Here is a 23350-nt window from a genome sequence, read left to right on the forward strand (position 1 = left end):
ACCCTTTCCACAGAGGGTTTTACATGGAACCCAAAAGGGTTCCCCCCCTGGAACTAAAAAGGGTTATCCTATTGAACCTTTATTTAACTAGGCAAGTCAGTTAAGAACAAATTCTTATTTACAATGACAGCTTACCCCGGCCAAATCCTCCGGGACGGCGCTGGGCCAATTGTGCGCCGCCCTAAGGGACTCCCAATCACGGCCGGTTGTGATACAGCCCGGGATCAAACCAGGATCAAACAAGGGTCTGTAGTGATGCCTCTAGCACTGAGATGCAATGCCTTAGGCTGCTGCGCCACTCGGGAGCCAGCTGAAGAACTCATTTGGAACCCTTTTTTTTAAGAGTGCAGATACACACACATACAGATGCACACTCAGTACACGACCTGACAGTGTGCTTCAAACTGAGGACCCCTGTCTTTCTGATACCCAGTTTTGCTGTCCATCTTCCTGCTCTTCTTCTACAAGTCCCGGCCCTAACAGCGGTCATCCTCGTCCGTGTCACTCAAGAGCTCGCAGGCAACCACAGAGCTGGCCTGACCCAGGCGTTTATGGAAGTGTCCGTTGGGGACCTGCCAGTTGTGTCTGAGCTGGGGGGCAGAACTGATGGTGTTGGCCCGGCCCAGACTGGTTGCAATGGCCGCCTCGAAGGTCAGAGTCTCATCCAGGCCTGAGGAGTCTGGGCTGTGTAACTCCTCGTGCAGGGTCAGGTACGGCTCCGAGATGTACCGGTGAGGTGAGTGGTGCGGGTGACTGACCCCTAACCCTGGGCCACCCACCCCTATTACCACCCCCACCCCCGCTCCTGACTCTGGGGCTAGCCTCTCCCCCTCCTCCCGCAACGAGGGATCCTCCGTCTCTCCGGGGGCCTCCTGGGTCCGGGCTCTGCCCTCACTGGCAGCAGGGGGGGAGAGGTGGGCTCTGCACACCAGGGGGGAGTAGGAGATGTGAGGGCGTGGCCGCAAGGGCGTCTGGGGGAGTTGGCGCCGGCCGCGGGGTGTGCTGGACAGGTCTGGGCTGCCTGAAGTGTTGCCCTGCAGAGAGTAGAGACCTCACACATAAACCAAGCTTCAATGGTAGTAGGGACAGTGTTTGATAGATAAAGCCAGGAATTGAATAATAATAGGCTCAGGGCCTACACTCACCTGTCTGTGGAGGGCATGTGTGCGTCCCTCGCTGGGGGAACGGGACTGCTTGCGTTCTTGTGACGGGTCCTGGCTCCGCTCCTCAGAGTTGCAGCGGGACACGTCGGGAGACAGCAGGTGACGCCTCTCTTTGGAGCGCCCCCGCTCATGATCCACTGGTTCCCTGAGGTTGCACCTGATTCCTGAGAGGCAGGGGGAGAGAGGGGAGCTATGAAGAGGAACACAGTATAGTAAATACACAGCCATCAGGGGGCATCTGAAACTGATAGCTTCCACTGTTCTTCAATGGTTTTAAAGTATGAAAGGGGTCAGGATCAGTGAATGGACCCTAAGCAGAGGCATATTGAAAACATTCCAGCTTTAACCAGAGTGAAGGAAAAGATGCCATGTAAACTCAGTGGCTGACTGTTACTGAGTGTAGTATACCTCTGATGCTCCTCTGTCGTGGTCTGTTCAGACGGTCAGGACTGACCCTCTTCAGAGAGTACTCCTCCTGCCACAGGCCATTCACACATTGATCCCCAATAGTGGAGAAGGAGCGCTTCATTGATTTGCTGCTGTCTGTCCCCACCTACACACAAACAGATAAACACATACACACATACAGTAGACACACACACATATAGATATACAGACATATACACACATATACATTTGGTTGAGAGAATGTGAGAGGGTAGAAAGTGTGTGGAGTTCTAATCTGAGTTCTGAGCAGAAGACTTTCTCTCATCCACAACACACATTCCATGTTTAACACATGGTAATTATATTGTGCTTTTTTGAGGACCCAAAGCCACTTCCTATCCATATTACCATGGACTAAAAATACAACGTCTGGGAAACATGGCACACTGGCATGTTGGCCACGCAAGGATGAACTAGAAACCATCAAAGTACGCCATCCACACTGTCAACAACCATTGAAGGTAGCAGCTGAAATCAGATGTATATACTGTAGCAACCTAGTTAACACCCAATCCTCCTCCACTTCATGGCTGATTGCTGTATATATGTGGCTGCACTGCTCCAGTGTTCAGTCCCTCTGAAGCCCCCACAGAGGCTGTCTGCCTGGGTCCTGTTCTCTCTGAGGCCCCATGGGTAGAGGAGGGGAGGTGAGGGGCTATACAGTAACAGGTACCTGTGTGTCTACAGCCAGCCGAGGCATAGAGGAGGCTCGGATAGAGACTGCCCGCCCGGGCACCCTGAGTGGGGCATCCTGCCTGTTAGTGGGGCAAAGGTTGCGGTTAAACTCTTTGCGCTCCGGAACCTATATAGTCAGAGAAAGAAGGAGGAGAGAGAAACACAGCAGAGTTCTAATGTGTGAAAACAGAGTTGGCAGCAATGATGTCAGAGGACCAGCAGAGGGCTACTGTACCAACACGTCACAAGCAGATGTAGTATGCTGACTGAGATTTTGTACAGTATTGCTATCGAATAGCCGTACACCCTCTTTACTCAGATTAAAAGCACTGGCTGAGCACAACGGCAGCCAAAGCACTGTGTGTTGGCAGTGTAATGTATTAATTTTTCATTATTCATTGTGAACCTGTGTGAGTGGTGACTGTCTGGGGTGCTCAGAAGTACTGTGGGTAGGAGTACCACTGTCAACGAGGGGCTGACAACCAGGCGGGGCAGGGCAGATAGGAGGGGCTGAAGGAAGGAAGTGGGCGGTGTCTACATGCGCAACAACGGCTTAAAGCTTAAAATGGAGCTTGAATAACTGAAAGCCATGAAGCGGAGGCAAGAACCAGTCACAGGCATGCAGGCATAGGAAACCAAAATGCCCCACTCTTCACTAAAGAGCTGAGAAGAGCTGAGAAACCAAAACCACGAAATATGAGCAGTATCCTCCAACAGAACTCGGTACAGCTGCTCAAAGAACAGAGAGATGGATGGGAGTGCCATATGGCATATAGCTCTGTTGATGACAAAGGTGCCAAATACCAACACAGCATAATTAAACCACAAAACCATGAGAAGCGTGCTGACACCAAACCACCAGAGACAAGCCGCCGTCTCTGTCCCTGTTCCATTCACACACTTACAGAAAGTCACACGCTTTCATGTCGTCAAAGTCACACTCCCCACAGTGCCAAAACTCAGCAGAATCACAACAATCTTGCAAAATAAGCATAATACGCATGGTTCATCAAAGCCTATGGCGGAGAAATTATGATACCATTCAAAGAAATGGGTGAGTAGTGATAAATGCCTTAAACAAGGGACACTGTGTGGAGTGAACAGCATGGTGAGACATTGCCATGGTGAAGTTGAGAATGACACAGAAGGGGCCAGACAGCCGTATCATCGACTACAATCCAGCTCTGCTAGATAGAACTGGCTTGGACTGTGTAGAGTTAACTAAAGTTGTTGTGTGTTTGAATGGCTTTGAGTGTAAGGTAAGAGTGTGCATGACTCACAAATGAATGACCAATCTGTTCTGGGTCTAATTGCTATGATGATAGTCTGATCAACAGCAATACTTTTTACGTTCTTGTTTCAGACAAGAGTTTGATGTTGAATCAGAATATACTGGCACCATACATCAAATATTTCAACACAAATCACAAATCAACACCCTCCCACAACCACCCCCCAACCAACTCCACCCCACTAATCAACTAGTGTCAAAATACCCGAATATTGATTGGACCGGGCCTCTTGGGTAACAATTGGTGGACAGAGACAGCTAATTGGCTGGACAGTGACAAAGAGATGGATGGGGGAGTGGATGAGTCAGAGTGAGTCCAGTCAGACGCTGCCTCTCCTGGGAGAGACAGCCTCAACCCCCACTCCTCTCCTCCCCATCTCTCTGGATCACAACCACAGCCGACCAGACCATAATGGAACCCTTCTCACTCCATCCTATCTCACTGGAGGTTTACCCATCAAAAGTCTACTCATGCATTATGTTTGTAATAATAACACAATTATTTCCCCATTAAGTGTGTAACACAGTAATACATACATATAACATACAATGTGACATAATGTATTGTACTGCTTGGTTGAGGGAGCTTGCAAGTAAGCATTTCACTGCACCGTTTATACCTGCTGTAAACTGTGCACGGGATGAATAAACTTTGATTTGATTTTGATTTGATTATAGTGCATTGAGTGAGTGTGTTCATGGAGGTGTTACAGTACTTGAGACCAAGTCCTTACCAGTGTGTGGAGCTGGTGGTGGAGCAGGTGGTGGTGGTGATAGTTGTGGTAGTCCTCCTCTCTGTCCTCTAGGTCCTGGGACATGGGCTGCATGAACATCTCCTGAGGGGATATGGGACTCAAGGCCACAAATCCTCCTCTGGTCCTGATGGAACAGATAGGAAGCCAGACAGACGCTCAGAGAGGCATGCCTATCTAGGATGAACACATATCTATTAACTCCATCTACAGGCACGCACACACAGGATTGGGGACTTCAGAAGTAGGGCTGTGACGGTCATGACATTTTGTCAGACGGTTATTATCATGCAGCTGGTTATTGTGGCGCAGTTGGTAAAGCGTGGCACTTGAAACGCCAAGGTTGTGGGTTCATTTCCCATGAGGGACCAGTACGGGGAAAAAAAGGAGAATCAAATTATGAAAAGGTATGCACTCACTACTGTCTGCTAAATGACTAAAATGTCAATGTAAAAAGACTGTCAGTCTCACTGCAATTGACCGTTAATTAATGTAAACATGTTTAGCATCTCCAGCCCTCCACGCATACAAGCTGCCGATGAACATCTACATTTAAGAAGTATAATAAATCAATTTAATATACACCTTCACAATAATTCCATTATATATTTTAGTCAAGTCTAAAGAAACATTATGATACGAAGAAAATGTATTTCAGAAAACAGAATAGGAGTAGGCCGACTGTGTCACGCCCTGACCTTAGAGAGCCTTTGTATGTCTCTATTTGGTTTGGTCAGGGTGTGATTTGTGGTGGACATTCTATGTTTTGTTTTCTATGATTTTGTGTTTCTATGTTTTGGCCGGGTATGGTTCTCAATCAGAGACAGCTGTCTATCGTTGTCTCTGATTGGGAACCATACTTAGGTAGCCCTTTTTCCCTCCTTTCATTGTGGGTAGTTAACTTTGTTTGTGGCACTAATGCCCTGTAAGCTTCACTGTTGTTTTTTCGTTTGTTGTTTTGTTGGCAACATTTTGAAATAAAAAGGAAAATGTACGCTCACCACGCTGCGCCTTGGTCTTCTTCCAGCAACGGCCGTGACAGACTGTATGTTTTCTGACTGTGCGCCATAAGCTGTAGGCTTGTTCATTTAGCTTACAAGATACGCTTATAAGTCCTGTTCTATTATTGTATATGATTTTATAGTAAGAAGAATATAATTGAACTAGCTGAATAAAATAAGATATATTTACCATTCCGGAGCATAAAAATAATTTGAAACAGGTCCTCCTATACTCAAGATTTAGAGTTATTTGGCAACTTTAGTTGTGAATGATACAAACCTTAGAATGTCTTAGAAATGAAAACATATATAGGCTGCATGATGCGGCTATAAGCAATATAATCTTGTCTTTACTAATATGTAAAATGAGTTCGGATTTAGAATGGCCCATTATCAAATGGGCAGGAACAAGGACATGATAAAAATACATGTCATCTGTATGCACTGGAATAGCGAATGGAGGCTCTGTGCTTTCCCACTGGTCCGGTAGGCTACTTTGGTTTTATAGCGGAGCTATGCTTAATATGAGCAGCTGAGAAATACATATAAGTAAACTTATTTCACTCCATGCATTACTGTTTGAGGAGCATGCGCTTGCTGTGTGACAGGTGATATTCCACCCAAACTCTGTATGCAATGGGCTATCCAACCCTATTCCTGCAGCTACCCAGTGCTTGATTTGGGATACCAAGTGAATGAAATCTGTTCGGGAACATCAATAGTAACATGTTTTCGCAAACAAAACATATTTCACTGAACTGTTGACAGCCCCTCTGCATGCTTGAGAAAGGAATAAAGGAGAGAGGAGGAGATGGAAACGCACGGTGGTGAGAGATTCTGTAGCTAAAAGGTAATGTGCCACCCAATTCATTATACAAATATTTTTTTAAATCCCTATTACTAGGCTATTCAAAATCAAATACAAATTCCCTTTAATTGTAGGCTACCTGTAAGCTGCCCTGCCCTGCACAATGAACCAACAGAATCGCCTAGGGCTCTCTACCAGAATCATGGATAGACATTTTGGAGCAGAGCATAAGGTAACCAGTCCATCCAGTATGCATAATAATACAGTCCACCACTCTCAAAGGTGATTACTCTAATTTGTTTAATTTTAAAGTATAGGCCAGACCAATTATGCACCAGACATTTTAAATCAGTTTTGTTTTATGTTTTTCTGCCATGGGTAACATGCGGTAGGCTATGTATTGCACAATCATAATTTTATTCTGTTTTTTTCCCCAGGCTTGAGCGCATAAGTCTATGCACATGTATATGCTCTAATATGTGTATAGGTGTTTTGAATGAATCATCACCTTAGAAAGCGCTGTCCATTTCATTGTATTAGGCTTTGAAATAACATCCACAACTACCATGTTTTACACTTAATGCAACCTGCTGTTGAACTTCTGTCTTCAAACTGATCATCACAGTGAAGTCAGTTTTAAAAGCACTATACTGTTTTGATGATAAGTGTTTGTTGTGATTTTAAATTGCATTTGCGATGATGTCAGAGTGGTTAGAGGGCCCTGAGTACCAGGCCAGTAGGACCTGATGGTAGTTAGCAAGTTGGGTACTATCAAAGCATGCCCAGAGTGCATAAGAGGTGATTACCATAACTTAACCTCTTGAAGCTAGGGGGCACTATTTTTATGTTTGGAAAAATAACGTTCCCAAAGTAAATGGCCTATTTCTCAGGACAAGATGCTAGAATATGCATATAATTGACAGATTAGAATAGAAAACACTCTAAAGTTTCCAAAACTGTCAAAATATTGTCTGTGAGTATAACATAACTGATATTGCAAGCAAAACCCTGAGGAAAATCCAATCAGGAAGTGCCTCTCATTTTGAAACCCTTCTGTTCCTTTGCATGCCTATCCTCCATTTAAAGGGATATCAACCAGATTCCTTTTTCTCTGGCGTCCCTAAGGTGTCAACAGTCTTTAGACATAGTTTCAGGCTTTTATTTTGAAAAATGAGCGTGAAAGATCACATTGCGTAAGTGGATAGGTGGGGGCTCTCAGAGTGAGTTTTTGCACTACAGAGTTGTTCCATTGTTCCTCCCGCTGTTATTGAAAGACCTACACACTCGGTTGATATATTATCGAATATATATTTTAAAAACTACCTGAGGAATGATTATAAAAAACGTTTGACATGTTTCTGTGGATATTATGAAGACTATTTGGAATTTCCGTCTGCGTTGACGTGACCGCTCTTTCCTGTGGATTTCTGAACATAAAGCGACAAACAAACGTCGGTATTTTGGGTATAAAAATAATCTTTATGGAACAAAAGGAACATTTGTTGTGTAACTGGGAGTCTCGTGAGTGAAAACATCCGAAGATCATCAAAGGTAAATGGTTAATTTGATTGCTTTTCTGATTTTCGTGACCAAGCTTGCTGATGCTAAGTGTACATAATGCTATGCTAAGCTATCTATAAACTTACACAAAACGCTTGGATTGCTTTCGCTGTAAAGCATAATTTCAAAATCTGAGACTAACAGAAGGCTAAGCTGTGTTTTGCAATATTGCACTTGTGATTTCATGAATATTAATATTTTTTAGTAATATTATGTGACTGTTGCGCTATGCTATTCAGCGGTTGAAAATGATCCCGCGACAGGGATGGGTAGCGGTCACGTGGAATTTTACTGCGGTCATAACTCATGACTGCCGGCAGCCCTATTCATGAGTAAAATAACATATTTACAGGGCAGATCCAGGGCTGTGGGGCAGGAAAGGGAGGGCTTTGGCACTGCAGAGGATCTCTTGAGGCAGAGAGGACGCGTCCATACGCTGGAACATGGGAGCGTGTTTCTATAGAGGGTGAAGATGAAACAGGTACAGTATGAGAGTATGCAAACTACCGTTAAGAGGAGGTGGTTTCCTAACTATACTGTACATAGAGGTATATACCTGCTCCTCCAGCTGTTGCCTGAGCTTCTTGGCTTTGCTCTGCTTGTAGTAGTCCATGATCATCATGGCTGCATAGATCTTCCCAATGGTCATATGACTGGCTGGAAGACCAATGGCATAATGTCACTAATTTGGAATTCTTTGAAATTCATAACTCCTAGAGTAAATAGTTCAATTACATTGACTAATGCCAGTGGGACCATACATTCTGACTGTCACCTTTGTGGATGGGGACGAGCAGGTCCAGGGTCTTCTGTGAAAGGTGTGACCAAATGACACTTATCTCCTTCTGTAGATCTGAATCCATCTGACCTCGGTCCTCCCCTCCTGGAACCACCACAACAACAGCAGATCAAGCATGCAACTTATGGAGGAAATTGATCAACAGTGTGTGGAGAAAGTAGAGAAAAACAACAAGGTTATACTAAGTATATAGCATGTTAGCTAGCGCCTGACCTCTGGCTATCTTCACCTCGAGGGCGGTTCGGATCAGGGCCATGAGGGTGGAGGTGAAGTGAACCGACATCTCTTCATCCACAGGCATGTTCATTAGCACCAGCCTCTGAGGGTGTCCATGGAAGGAACAGAGGGGGAAGCAGGAAATATATCTCATCAAACAGGAGACAACATGATGCAAATGGGAGGAGCTAGCCATTTGCAGTCTTAATGTAGTACTCAAGTCTCTACTTGATAATATGTTTTCACTGTTTAAGCTAAACTTACAATATAAGGATAAAAACACATGTGATAAGACAATACTCTAATAAGAATGACATAGTAAGAACAGCCAAGAGACTCTCACAACACAGCATGCACAAAGAGGGTAGGTGCATCTCTGCCATTGCACATGCACACATATCACAAAATAAATGACAGGGAAATGATATGTGAAAAAAAGCAAGAGTGCAAGGGCAGAAGGCATATGCATATACTTATAGGAAGTAATCAAGAAACACTGATTGAGGAAGATTGTATGACATTCTGACACTGTACAGTGTGGCTCTATGAAATATATGTCAGGTTTATGCACCCGTTTCAAAACAGCTGCATTCTTACTGACTGTAAAAGCCATTTACTCCACAGACAGCTCTTAACACACAAAACATCAATTAATTACTCAGTCAGTTCTCTGCCAAGATGCAAACCAATAGAAAACAAGAAAACATCAAAGCACAATGCTTATTTTCTTTTTACTGTACGTATTGTCATCCACCAATCAAAAAACACCATTGTAGATTCTCTTACAGTTGAACAAGCGACACATTACGATACGATAGACAACAGCCATTTCCCACACTTCATTTGGAATTGGGATGATCCGGTATGACAGAGAGCAAGGTTTTAGTTTGCCGTCTCCATTGACCTAACATAGAAACTTTGCCTGTCTGCATTTGGTCTACCTTATAAGCCACTTTGGATGGACATTTCTTGCCGAGGCCTAGAGGTGGCGACATGAGGGTCAGCATTTCATACATGTCAGTGTAATGAATACGCCCGCTGGGGAGGAGGCAGGGAGCAAGGCAGATGACGAGGAGGGCAAGGAAGGCATTCCCAAGGAATGGAGGAAGAAAGGAATATGTAAAAGGGAAGAGATATCAGAAAGAGGGTTATTCAATGGCATTACACAGAAAGAGGAAAATGATAAGATCAGGTTGTGGTCTTTCTATGCAGACCTGGCATAGAAAAGAGGGAGCAGAAGAAATCTAACATGACCAAAGGAATGACAGTAGGGTCCTCTGTGGATCTGGCAGGTACTTATGGAACACCCATCTCTTTGTATCCTGAAGCCACAGCCCAGTCATTCTTTGGCCTGGAGCAGAGCCAGAGCTGGCCTCCTCCAGCAGTGCAAGCAGGCCATAGAGCAGTAGTAGTAACTGGTAGAGAGGAATGGAGGGGGCGGGGGGCAGAGCAAGGATCCCAACGTAGGAAGGGGTTGAGGGAGCGAGGAATAGTGGTGGGGGAGCCAAACCTTGTAGGCCACCCTGTAGGGGCAGTTCTTTCCAAAGCCCAGGGGAGGTGAAATAGTGCGTACTACTTTGTACATCTCCTTATAGTGAATCCTTCCACTGGAAAGAACATACATTTATGTAGTTAACAATGAACATAGAGATTCAGCTTTGCTGAAGTTTACCAGAGCTGAAGTGCCAGCATTGCCCTAAGATAAATAACCTGGAAAGCAAAGCATCAGGACACAATGGACAGCAATTAGCCAAATATGCAATACTTTTCATATCATGAGATGTTTTGGACATTAGGGCTATATGGTGGTCTTTGTAAGTAGGTGGGAGTAACATTAGAATAACTGTAAAATAGTAAATAATTCACATATGTGCTGCTACTTTGTATGTGTTGTGTTGCTGTTGGGCCTCTGACTTACCAAGCAGCTCGGTCATATTCACCCCAGATACGAACAAATTCATCCAGGTGGTGAGGCCCCAATATCGAGGAATCCCGGGTGAGGTACTCAAAGTTGTCCATGATTACAGCCACAAACAGATTCAGCATCTGAACAGTGATTAGAGGAGGTCATAGACAAGGAACTACAGTATGTGTGTATGAAAGTGAAATATATATGCATGTAGGTGTCTCCTTCAACTTCTTCTGCTAATTTCTGGTAAGAGTAGAACTCTTAGAGTAGGACAGTAGGACTCTTCGACTAGGACAGTATACCTCTTAGAGTAGGACAGTAGGACTCTTAGAGTAGGTCTCTTAGAGTAAGACAATAGGACTCAGAGTAGGACAGTAAGACTCTTAGAGTTAGGAGAGTAGGACTCAGAGTAGGACAGTAGGACTCCTAGAGTAGGGCTCTTAGAGTAGTACAGTAGGACTCTTAGAATAGGAGAGCATGACTCTTAGAGTAGGTCTCTTAGAGTAGGACAGTAGGACTCTTAGAGTAGGACAGTAGACTCTTAGAGTAGGGCAGTAAGACTCAGAGTAGGACAGTAAGACTCTTAGAGTAGGACAGTATGACTCTTAGAGTAGGACAGTAGGACTTTTAGAGCAGGACAGTAGGAGTCAGAGTAGGACAGTAGGAGTCAGAGTAGGACAGTAGGAGTCAGAGTAGGACAGTAGGAGTCAGAGTAGGACTCTTACCAGAAATGAACTGAAGAAGATGAAGGAGACAAAGTAGAAGTAGGCAAACTCAGTTCCACAGCGCTCCTCGTGGTCTGATGTTAGAGCTAAGGGGTCTGGCTCACACTTCTGCCCCCCTAAACATGACAGCATGATCTCCTGCCACGACTCCCCCGTGGCACTCCTGCAGGCAGACAGCGGTGTGTCGTTCAGTGACTGAAAATGAGCCCCGGTTTGCCACTGTGTGACACATGAAGGATGTCCAACTGTACCTGAATAGCAACATCAGAGCACCAAAAAAGGTCTTGAAGTTGTTGTGTTGGTTGATGTGTGTCTCCTCATCCAGTCTGATGTTTCCAAAAACCTTGAGGAATATTCAGGCATATATCATGAGATATGTCCTGACTCAGTCTTGTATACAGAAACGACAGATTCACACCATGCAATGACAAACTTAGAAAGTGGCAGAATAGATAAAGCAACACCTTACCTGCATTCCGATGATTGCATATATGAAAAAGAGCATGGCAATGAGCAGACAAACGTAGGGGAGAGCCTGAAAGAGAAACCCTGTGTCATGACACAGTAACAGACGTTACACACACACACACACACACACACACACACACACACACACACACACACACACACACACACACACACACACACACACACACACACACACACACACACACACACACACACACACACACACACACACACACACACACACACACACACACACACACACACACCTGCCTTCAGTGTTAAGTGTCCCTATCCAGTGCTGTACTGTACTGTGTGTAGAGCTGACCTTAAAGGACTGGACAAAGGTCCAGAGCAGGATGCGGATGGTGTAACCCTGCCTCAACAGCTTGATCAGTCTGGCTGCACGGAACAGCTTCAGGAAACCCATGTTGAAGGTCTCAATTGACTTCAGGGAGATGAGAGAGTATGTTTACAGCTCCTTATCAGTGCACTGTATAGAAATGGTAACACAATCAGCCATTGATTGATATTCAGTAATGCTTTGTTACCTGCAAGTCTACCACTATTTCTGTGATGCTTCCCAAAACTGTGATGAAGTCGAATATATTCCAAGTGTCTCGAAAGTAGTTCTGAAGAAGAGGGGAACACATCCATTCTTCAGTCAGTAGATGTTAGTAGCATGGCAAACAGGATCAGATCATGATGTCATGGGACAGTAAGGCATTAACTTGCTCCTCACCAGAAAGCCAAAGGCCATGATCTTGAGGACACACTCCACAGAGAAGAGCACAGTGAAAGCTGTGTTCAGGTGTTTCAGCACAGCCTCGTATGCTGGTGGGGCAGAGTAATACTACCACCATATAGGAGATAAAGAGAGACACCATTAAACACCATTGGAATGACCCCAAATTACTGGGATGCACAGACAACCCAAAATAACACAATGAACCTAAACACAGACCATCTTGCTCAATCACCATACAACTGTAGATCTATAGCCACAGGTTCATAGCAGATTTCCTCTGATACATAAATAGCGTAACATTAAGCTGAGGCTATAAAAGGAGTCATTCCTCTGAGTTGTACAGACAGAGTTAACGAGGCCATGTTAAATACTAGCCGGTGGATATAGATCAATATTTAATAGAGGCTGAGTCATCCACTCCTTCCATCTGACTGAAGGCCTTTTCTTGGAATAAATGAAATGCTCACAAGGACGGGAATGGAAGAAACCCAGACCGTTAGCTAGAGAACAGCACAGAGTAGAGGGACATGCATCTTACAACCCCAATCAGCTACAGCTACAGGCGCCATAATACCTTCTGCACCACAGGGACTAGACTTCTGCTTTACAAATGGGATTAGTTCAGTGGATTGTTTGAATGTGATCATTATCCACACCTTCATCATCAGGACAATGGTGTTGAGTGCAATCATGGCCAGCACAGTGTATTCGAAGGAGGGGGAGACCACAAAGTGCCAGAGGCGGTACTGGAACGTCTGCCTGTTCTGAGGCATGTAGCGGGTCAGGGGTTTGGCACTTATGGCAAAGTCAATGCAAGCCCTCTGTAAGGGAAAACACACAAGAAGCAAAGTTGAAGAACACTTTGTTGGGAATAAGCATGAAGCGGTTAGCTCTGGGAAAGTCCTTATATTTTCTCCTTGAAGTAGAGACACTGCTGTATGGACTGCTGGGAACATTCTGGTCAATATTGACTGAGGGATACCTGGTGGGAGAGACTATGTGAGTCTGGAGGGGAAATCTCACTATTCCTGTATATTTACCAGGCATTTTCCATGAGCCAGTGTGCTCCTCTGTGTAATAACCTGTCAAGACTGAGCGAGTTAAATCTAAAAGCGCAGACGGGGTCATTTTGATGTGTGTGCTACATTCCACCAGCAAACCATATCAATAACACATACACTGAGCTGGTGTGTTCTAGATTATCACTGGAAAGTCTACAGTTAAAAAGGAATGTCTAGGTTCCATTTAGCTTGTTTTATGATTCACTGTGTTTGTGTGTGTGTGTGTTTGTGTATGTGTGTGTGTGTGTGTGTGTGTGTGTGTGTGTGTGTGTGTGTGTTTGTGTGTGTGTGTGTGTGTGTTTGTGTATGTGTGTGACTCCATCACCTCGTTCTTCTCCAAGCTGCATTCCTCCATCATCTTGTCTCCCTGCTCCTGGAAGGTGATGATGATGAGAGCCACAAAGATGTTGACAAAGAAGAAGGGGAAGACCACAAAGTAGATGACATAGAATATGGACATCTCCATCCTGTTGCCCCTGCTGGGACCTCTGTCCTCCTCTGTCACATCCACAGAGTGCTGCAGGACCCTGGACAGACACACAGACAGACCACAGTGTACTCAGCAATGGACTTTCTGAAAGATATTTCAGTCTAACTTATGTACAGTAGTGACATAGTAAAAGAAAGTAGTCTTGTGCGAGTCGGAACTGCTCATAGTGTTTCTGTAGTGTGAGGCACAAATACACCCCGTGAACAGAACGCTAGTCTATTGCAGTCTTTAGTATGACTCGGCTAGGGATCGAACTTCCAACCTTTCTATCTCAGGCAGGACACTCTAACCACTAGTCCACAAGGTGCTGTTGTAACATAGTGGAAAGTGTGTATGGAGAGAGTGAGACTTACTGTGGCCAGCCCTCCCCAGTGGAGACAGTAAACAGAGTGAGTAGGGCCCAGACTATGTTGTCATAGTGGAAGTCATGTCTCCTCCAATCCCTTCTCTTCACTTCCTTTTTATCCTTCTCATAGTCAATGTAGAAGCCTCTGAAAGGAAGAGACAGACACACAGTGTACAATAGACATTCAGTGGACAAAGAAGCAGTAAAAAACATGACCATACTGTAGGTCTCCAATAGGTCTCCATCCACCACAACTACAGTATGTTAGTGTTCTGTAAGGCCCAGTGTATGAGCGTATACAGGCAGCTCAGCAGACACCTACTGGCAGTCCTTCTCTGTGTCTTTGGATCCGTCTGTGCAGTAGAAGAACTTCCCTTTGAACAGCTGCACAGCGATGACAGCGAAGATGAACATGAAGAGCTTGTAGACGATGAGGATGTTGAAGACGTTCTTCAGAGAGGTCACCACACAGTCAAACACTGCCTACACACACAGGCAGAGGACGAAGCATGAGGGAAGGCAATTGAAAAAGAGAGTCAAAGAAAGTGATACGCTAAAACTGTGGGGGTTCAGCTTTCGTCCAGTTAGCCAGGGATTTGTTGAGGCTTACTTTTATTTTATATATATATTTTCATTTTTCTCCCCAATTGGTAGTTACATTCTTGTTCCATCGCTGCAACTCCCATACGGACTCAGGAGAGGCGAAGGTCGAGAGCCGTGTGTCCTCCGAAACAGGACCCCGCCAAGCTGCACTGCCTCTTGACACAAAACTCACTTAACCCAGAAGCCAGCTGCACCAATGTGTCAGAGGAAACATTGTACACTTGGTGACCATGTCAGCGTGCATTGCACCCAGCCCACCACAGGAGTCGCTAGAGCGCAATGGGACAAGGACGACCCAGCCGGTCAAACCCTCCCCTAACCCAGATGATGCTGGGCCAATTGTGTGCCGCCTCATGGGTCTCCCGGTTGCTGCCAGCTGCATCACTACAGATCCTGGTTCGATCCCAGGCTGCACATGCGATGCAGTGCCTTAGATGTTCATCAAAGCTGGGACTGAGAGACTGAAAAGCAGCTTCTATCTCAAGGCCATCAGACTGTTAAACAGCCATCACTAACACAGAGAGGCTGCTGCCTACATACAGACTCAAATCATTGGCCACTTTAATAAATGGATCACTAGTCACTTTAAATAAGGCCACTTTAATAATGTTTACATATCTTACATTACTCATCTCATACTGTATGTATATACTGTATCTGATACCATCTATTGCACCTTGTCTATGCCGCTCGCAATCGCTCATCCATATATGTATTCTTGTTCCATTCCTTTAGATTTGTGTGTATTAGGTAGTTGTGGTGTTATATTACTTGTTAGATATTACTGCACTGTCGGAACTAGAAGCACAAGCATTTCAGTACACTCACGTTAACATCTGCTAACTATGTCTATGTGACCAATTAAACGTGATTTGATTTGATTAGACCTTTTCACCACTCGGGAGGCCCTTAACGCTGACTTCTAACTCAAGTGGTGTAAATAGCATACACTTGTCCAATATGATCCCAAACTGTTGTTGCTACATGAGTGATTGGAAGAGGACTGTATTACCCTGTAGATCTTTATTTCACTTTCCATTCCCAGGACAATCAGGTCTATTGATTGCAGTGTGTCTGGTATCAGCTGACTGACTCCCTGGTCCACTCACACAGATATCAGTCGGACTCATTTCCTCATTCCCCTTGACAGATACCCCCCCCCAGCAGAAATGGAATGTGTGAGGTTTGGGAAATTCAGTCATGACAAAATGTTTTCATGCTCGAACGCTCAGGTTTATCACCTCATCTCTCAATCTTTTCTCTAGCTGATTCTCTGCTGCCTGGAAACCCTCATGTGGAAATAGGTGTGACTAAATGGATGTGTGGCAGTGGCTACTGACCTGATACCGTTATACCACACACATAGACAGTACTGCAGCCTTGATAAACCCTGAACAGCCTGATAGAGCTGCCCTGTAGTCTATCCCTCCAACTGTTGACTGGGGCAGGCACTGTTAACATGGGAAGCAATTGCTGAGAAAGCAAATGGAAAAGGTTACCTTAAGTTTCGGTAGTCTCTTGATGGTCTTCAGGGGCCTCAGGACACGCAGGACCCGAAGAGACTTGATGGTTTTGATGTCCCGTCCTTTATTATTTCTACAAGTAAAAACACATAGAATGAAGACCTGATAAACTCACTCCAACATTGAGCTAACCCTACTACAGGAGATGTATTGCAGTACTTTACATCTCTGATTAGAAAGAGATACAGTGCCATAAAAAAGTATTTTCCCCTTTTCTGATTTTCTCAGTTTTTCATATTTTTGATACTGAATGTTATCAGATCTTCAAACAAAACCTAATCTTAGATAAAGGGAACCTGAGTTCACAAATAACACAACAAATGTATAGTTATTTTATTTATTTAATTAGTAAAGTTATGCAACACCAAATTCCACTGTGTGAAAAAGTAGTTGCCCCCTTACAATCAATAACTGGTTGTGCCACCTTTAGCCGCAATGAATGAAACCAAATGCTTCCTGTAGTTGTTGATCAGTCTCTCACATCGCTGTGGAGGAATTGTGGCCCACTCTTGTATGCAGAACTGCTTTAACTCAGCGACATTTGTGGGTTTTCAATCAGGAACTGCTAGTTTCAAGTCCTGCCACAATATCTCAATTAGGATTAGGTCTGGAATGACTAGGCCATTACAAAATCTCAATATTTGTTGCATTTGAACCATTTTCATGTAGACTTGATTGTGAGTTTGGGATCATTGACTTGCTGCGTGACCCAGCTGCAGATGGCCTGACATTCTCCTGTAGAATTCACTGATACAGAGCAGAGTTTATCATTCCTTCTATTAAGGCAAGTCGCCGCCAGACATAATGGGACTCACCTCGTCCAAAAAGTTGACTCAAGTTTGCCAAAAAGCACCTGGATGATCAGCAATACCCTTGGAAGAAGGTGCTATCGACAGATGGGTCAAAAGTATAACTTATTGGAGGACATGGGTCCCATTATGCCTGGCAAAACCCAAACACTGCATTCCACAGTAAGAACCTTATACCAACGGTCAAGTATGGTGGTGGTAGAGTAGAATTCTGCTATGTATTAGATAATTCTACAGGTGAATGTCAGGCCATCTATCTGTGAGCTGATGCTGAAGCGCAGCTGGGTCAAGACAATGATCCAAAACGAACAATCAAGTCTATATGAAAATGGCTAAAAGGCAACAAATTTGAAGTTTTGGAATGGCCTAGTCAGACCTAATCCCAAATGTTGTGGCAGAACTTGACACGAGCAGCTAATGTGAGCAGTTCAGATTTCCTCCACAGTGAAGTGAGACACTGATCAACAACTACAGGAAGCGTTTGGTTGGAGTCATTGCAGCTAAAGGTGGCACAACCAGTTATTGAGTGTAAGGGGGCAATTATTTTTTCACACAGGGGCATTGGGTGTTGCATAACTTTGTTTATGAAATCAATTAAAGAGGTATGTAATTGTTGTTTTATTTGTTCAATCAGTTTCCTTTATTCTAATTTTAGGTTTAGGTTGAAGAACTTATAACATTGAGTATCAAAAATATTTAAAAGTAGAGAAAATTAGAAAGGGGGCAAATACTTTTTCATAGCACTATAGAGGAAAGACAGGATGCTGTTCAGAACTGTTAAGAAATTAGCAGAAAGAAAGGGAGTGAAGAAAGTGTTTTTACCCCAACACATTCCTGGCAGTCCCACAGCAACACAATCCACAGGAGCAGAGGACGACAGAGAGAAAGACATGATACTGAACATGTACATCTCAGGGTGGGAAAAACATGTACATCACAAAACAGAGTGAAAAACTATGCTATGTCCAATCCAGTCAAGCTACACTGGCAGTTTACAGTCTAGCACTGTACACTACACAAACCACTACACAGGAAGTTATAACATATGCAAGGTCACATGACTCACGTGAGGGCGAAGGCCACCAGAGCTCCGACCACCACGATAAAGTCTAGAATGTTCCACAGGTCCCGGAAATAGGAGCCGTCATGGAGAATCAAGCCCTGGTCTATCATCTGTCAAGTACACATCTTATTAAGTCATTTGAAAACAGCACTAAATATTGGCATAGGGGGGCCTCACTGTTCATTAGCAAAATACTGTAAATTCTGTCTATCTGACATTAAATTTTCCCTGGACTACCCACTGGGCACAGACGTCATTCATTGAAATGACATGGAAACAACATTGATTCAACCAGTGTGTGCCCAGTGGGTAACAGCTGATGGCAAACATGTTCATGTACCATCTGTCAAATCCAACTGACACCACTACAGTATGGTATGTCCACTGTCATGTCAATATGACACCGTTTTAAAACAGGATTCCTGCTGATTGAATAACTCACCTTTATTATCATTTCAAATGTAAAGACACCTGTGAACACGTAGTCAAAGTAACGCAAAACCTGTGGGGTAAAAAGTAGACAAATATATTAAAACATTAATCACAATATTGGACTCCAGGGGTTGATGAAGAACATTTCATTATTTGCCATTAGCTCATACATTACAGGAGAACAAAAAGCACTTCTGACCAGAGAGAGACTCTGAGACACTATGTTTAATGTGTTGCATCTGTTCTTCACCACTGAACTAGGGACACATTTTGCTTTTAGGAAACCAACTTCTCTCTTTAATGGTCACATTGATTACGTTTACCCCGAGGGCCTTTTATTTCTAATACGATGCTTTTAAGTGGCGCTCTTCTGATGAATATGTGCTTTGATTATCTTCCTTGCATATCACACAGGCCCATTTCATTTCCAACTCAATCTGCCTCAATCACCAACATCCAGAGAAGCCCCCCCCCCCCCTCATTAAGTCACCGTGGGAGACCTTCACAAAGCAGTTTTAATAATGCTTTCATTTAGTCTTTCAGCTATCTGTTTGGTTTGTTGTCGTATGAAGAGGCTAAAGCAGAGGCAGCTGTAGGGAATGTGATGTGATGATTCTACACCCCACAACACCCTCCTCTCCTCAATCTGGCTCCTCAGTGTGAGCAGAGAGTGACAACTCTAATATAGATCAGATAGAGTGTCAGACGCAGACACAATCCCCGTCAGGGGCGCACGTTTGCACCCCTCGTTATGCTGAGAGAAAGATAATACAGCAGAGGAAAACAAAGCAAAACAAAAGCAACCACACACCAAAGACAATAGCCTAGCCACCATTGTGGAGAAGGACAGTTAGAATAGTGAGGCTCAAGGTCAGCGAGGAAAACAGCCATCTGTTGAGTCCATGTAAAGCCCAGTGACCAGACTGGCTCTCACTTTGTTCCAGTTAGAGGTGGCTGACACGGGGTCCTCTGCAGCCAGGGCGATACTGCTGGCAGCGATCACCAGCAGGATGCATGTCTCAAAGTAACGCAGGTTCACCACATAGTGACAGGCCCGGCGGATCCTAGAGAAGGAACAGAGGACACAACCGCTCTGACTGAGAAACATCTGACAGAGCAAGACTGATTTGAGTGTGTTGTTTCTATATCTCTATCATGTCTCTGTTAGATTGTTTGGATGATGGTGTTAGGTTGATGGTGTTAGGTTGATGGTGTTAGGATGATGCTGTTAGGTTGATGGTGTTAGGTTGATGGTGTTAGGATGATGCTGTTAGGTTGATGCTGTTAGGTTGATGGTGTTAGGTTGATGGTGTTAGGTTGATGGTGTTAGGTTGATGGTGTTAGGATGATGCTGTTAGGTTGATGGTGTTAGGATGATGGTGTTAGGTTGATGGTGTTAGGTTGATGGTGTTAGGTTGATGGTGTTATGTTGATGGTAGTAGGATGATGCTGTTAGGTTGATGGTGTTAGGTTGATGGTGTTAGGTTGATGCTGTTAGGTTGATGGTGTTAGGTTGATGCTGTTAGGTTGATGGTGTTAGGTTGATGCTGTTAGGTTGATGGTGTTAGGTTGATGGTGTTAGGTTGATGGTGTTAGGTTGATGGTGTTAGGTTGATGGTGTTAGGATGATGGTGTTAGGTTGATGGTGTTAGGTTGATGGTGTTAGGTTGATGGTGTTATGTTGATGGTAGTAGGATGATGCTGTTAGGTTGATGGTGTTAGGTTGATGGTGTTAGGTTGATGCTGTTAGGTTGATGGTGTTAGGTTGATGCTGTTAGGTTGATGGTGTTAGGTTTATGCTATTAAGATGATGGAACTAGGATGATCAAATCAAATTGTATTTGTCACATGCGCCGAATACAATGCTTACTTACAAGCCCTTAACCAACAAAGTAGTTAAGGAAATAGAGTTAAGAAAAGATTTACTAAATAAATTTAATCAAAAAGTTACACAAGAAAATTACATACCAATAATGAGGCTATATACAGGGTCAATGTGCAGGGGTACAGGTTAGTCGAGGTAATTTGTACATGTAGGTAGGGGTAAAGTGATTATGCATAGATAATAAACAGCAAGTAGCAGCAGTGTAAAAACATAGGGGGGGGGTTCAGTGTAAATAGTCCAGGTGGCCATTTGACTAGTTGTTCACCAGTCTTATGGCTTGGGGGTAGAAGCTGTTAAGAAACCTTTTGGACCTAGACTTAGTGCTCCGGTACCGCTTGCCGTGCGCTATTGGAGAGAACAGTCTATGAATGACATGGGTGACTGGGTGACATGGGGCCTTCCTATGACACCGCCTAGTATTTAGGTCCTGGATGGCAGGAAGCTTGGCCCCAGTGATGTACTGGGTCGTACGCACTACCCTCTGTCGCGTCTTACAGTCAGATGCTGAGCAGTTGCCATACCAGGCGGTGATGCAACCAGTCAGGAAGCTCTCGATGGTGCAGCTGTAAAACGTTTTGAGGATCTGGGGACCCATGCCAAATCTTTTCAGTCTCCTGAGGGGGAAAAGGTGATGTCGTGCCCTATCCCCACATGATGGCACTACGATGATGGTGTAAGGTTGATGGTACTATGATGATGGTGTTAGGATGATGGTTTAAAGTTAATGGTGTTAGATGATGGTACTAGAATGATGGTGTTAGATGATGGTACTAGGATTATGGTACTAGAATGATGATGTTAGGATGATGGTAATTGGATAATGGTACTAGAATGATGGTGTTGAGATGATGGTACTTGGATGATGGTGTTAGGGTGATGGTGTTAGGATTATGGTGTTAGGTTGATGGGGTTAGGATGATGGTACTAGGATGATGGTGTTAGGGTGATGGTACTAGGATGACGGTGTTAGGATGATGTTGTTAGGATGATGGTACTAGGATGATGGTACTAGGATGATGGTGTTAGGTTGTTGGTGTTGAGATGATGGTACTTGGATGATGGTGTTAGGATGATGTTGTTAGGTAGATGGTGTTAGGGTGATGGTGTTAGGATTATGGTGTTAGGATGATGTTGTTAGGATGATGGTACTAGGATGATGGTACTAGGATGATGGTGTTAGGTTGTTGGTGTTGAGATGATGGTGCTTGGATGATGGTGTTAGGATGATGTTGTTAGGTAGATGGTGTTAGGGTGATGGTGTTAGGATTATGGTGTTAGTTTGATGGTGTTAGGATGATGGTACTAGGATGATGGGATTAGGTTGTTGGTGTTGAGATGATGGTACTTGGATGATGGTGATAGGATGATGTTGTTAGGTTGATGGTGTGAGGATGATGGCTGTCTGTCATGGACACTCTTTTTTTGTCATTTCCAGTCACAATTTACAGACTTGTTTACGTGCTGCTGTGTTGCTGCTAACAACAACTTTACGGTTTTTACTTTTTAATTAACGTTTATATTTTTAGTTTTTCCCTTTTTCGCTCTACTTTTTTTCATTCAACTTTTTCACTCCGGACGCTTTATCTGGACGTGGTTCGTCAGGACCTCCACCAGCCGAAGCTAAGTAGTAACATTAACATAAGGCCTTATAATTGCAGTCACTGTACTCATAATATACAGGAGAACGATTGCCTTATGTTGAGGATAGCCGTGCTGCAAGCCCAGCTTCAGACGCAATCGTTAGGCAAGGGTAATTTCAGTGTAGGAAAGGATGAAACAGTGTCTGTGCCACCAGTAAGTACATATAGTAGTATAAATCCCCTCGCACGGTCCCCGCAGCCGGACAACTTTCTCATGGCTTCTGGAGGGAAATGATGTAGGAATGCTCAGCCGGTGTCGCTCATTCAGCCGACAGAAACTTTCAACGAGTTCTCCCCATTAAGCTGCGAGTGGGAGTCAGAGGCCAAGCCTTTCCTGGTCTCTACTCCTCCTGTTACGGGGTCTGACACGTTGAAGCCTCCCACCATTAGCTCTGACAATTTGAAAACCCTAGTCATTTGGCGACTCCATTACCCACAGTATTAGACTTAAAACGAATCATCCAGCGATCATACACTGTTTACCAGGGGGCAGGGCTACCGGTGTTAAGGCTAATCTGAAGATGGTGCTGGCTAAAACTGGAGAGTGTAGCGAGTATAGGGATATTGTTATCCACGTCGGCACCAACGATGTTAGGATGAAACAGTCAGAGGTCACCAAGCACAACATAGCTTCAGCGTGTAAATCAGCTAGAAAGATTGGTCGGCATCGAGTAATTGTCTCTGGCCCCCTTCCTGTTAGGGGGAGTGATGAGCTCTACAGCAGAGTCTCACAACTCAATCGCTGGTTGAAAACTGTTTTCTGCTCCTCCCAAAAGATAGAATTTGTAGATAATTGGCCCTCTGTTGAGGAGTGACGGACTCCATCCTAGGTGGAGGGGTGCTCTAATCTTATCTACGAACATAGACAGGGCTCTAACTCCCCTAGCTCCACAATGAGATAGGGTGCAGGCCAGGCAGCAGGCTGTTAGCCAGCCTGCC

At 44.3% G+C, this 23350-nt stretch overlaps 1 protein-coding gene across 7 annotated transcripts in view; it reads right to left on the reverse strand.

The window, feature by feature from the left end:
- Window positions 1-255: 255 nt before the first annotated feature.
- LOC110524442 (voltage-dependent R-type calcium channel subunit alpha-1E) overlaps window positions 256-23350 on the reverse strand; it is a 111021-nt gene continuing 87926 nt past the window's right edge. For 4 of the 7 annotated variants that reach the window (XM_036978234.1, XM_036978236.1, XM_036978238.1 and 1 more), the window contains 26 exons: window positions 19821-19950; window positions 18897-18956; window positions 18458-18564; window positions 18214-18225; window positions 16559-16655; window positions 14779-14939; window positions 14464-14601; window positions 13946-14147; window positions 13216-13380; window positions 12554-12664; window positions 12363-12443; window positions 12140-12259; window positions 11816-11881; window positions 11598-11689; window positions 11347-11509; window positions 10631-10758; window positions 9654-9750; window positions 8710-8815; window positions 8473-8580; window positions 8254-8354; window positions 8048-8154; window positions 4311-4455; window positions 2284-2412; window positions 1572-1716; window positions 1146-1327; window positions 256-1034 (listed from right to left, as the gene is read on the reverse strand). In XM_036978234.1, coding sequence (XP_036834129.1) covers window positions 477-1034; window positions 1146-1327; window positions 1572-1716; window positions 2284-2412; window positions 4311-4455; window positions 8048-8154; window positions 8254-8354; window positions 8473-8580; window positions 8710-8815; window positions 9654-9750; window positions 10631-10758; window positions 11347-11509; window positions 11598-11689; window positions 11816-11881; window positions 12140-12259; window positions 12363-12443; window positions 12554-12664; window positions 13216-13380; window positions 13946-14147; window positions 14464-14601; window positions 14779-14939; window positions 16559-16655; window positions 18214-18225; window positions 18458-18564; window positions 18897-18956; window positions 19821-19950 — 3511 coding nt within the window. In that variant the 3' untranslated portion in view covers window positions 256-476. Of the gene's footprint in view, window positions 1035-1145; window positions 1328-1571; window positions 1717-2283; window positions 2413-4310; window positions 4456-8047; window positions 8155-8253; window positions 8355-8472; window positions 8581-8709; window positions 8816-9653; window positions 9751-10222; window positions 10320-10630; window positions 10759-11346; window positions 11510-11597; window positions 11690-11815; window positions 11882-12139; window positions 12260-12362; window positions 12444-12553; window positions 12665-13215; window positions 13381-13945; window positions 14148-14463; window positions 14602-14778; window positions 14940-16558; window positions 16656-18213; window positions 18226-18457; window positions 18565-18896; window positions 18957-19820; window positions 19951-23350 lie in introns of all 7 variants that reach the window. The other 3 variants (XM_036978235.1, XM_036978240.1, XM_036978237.1) reach the window with 2 other exon arrangements.

The sequence above is a fragment of the Oncorhynchus mykiss genome, chromosome 5, assembly GCF_013265735.2.
Source record: "Oncorhynchus mykiss isolate Arlee chromosome 5, USDA_OmykA_1.1, whole genome shotgun sequence".
Taxonomy (NCBI): Eukaryota; Metazoa; Chordata; class Actinopteri; order Salmoniformes; family Salmonidae; genus Oncorhynchus; species Oncorhynchus mykiss.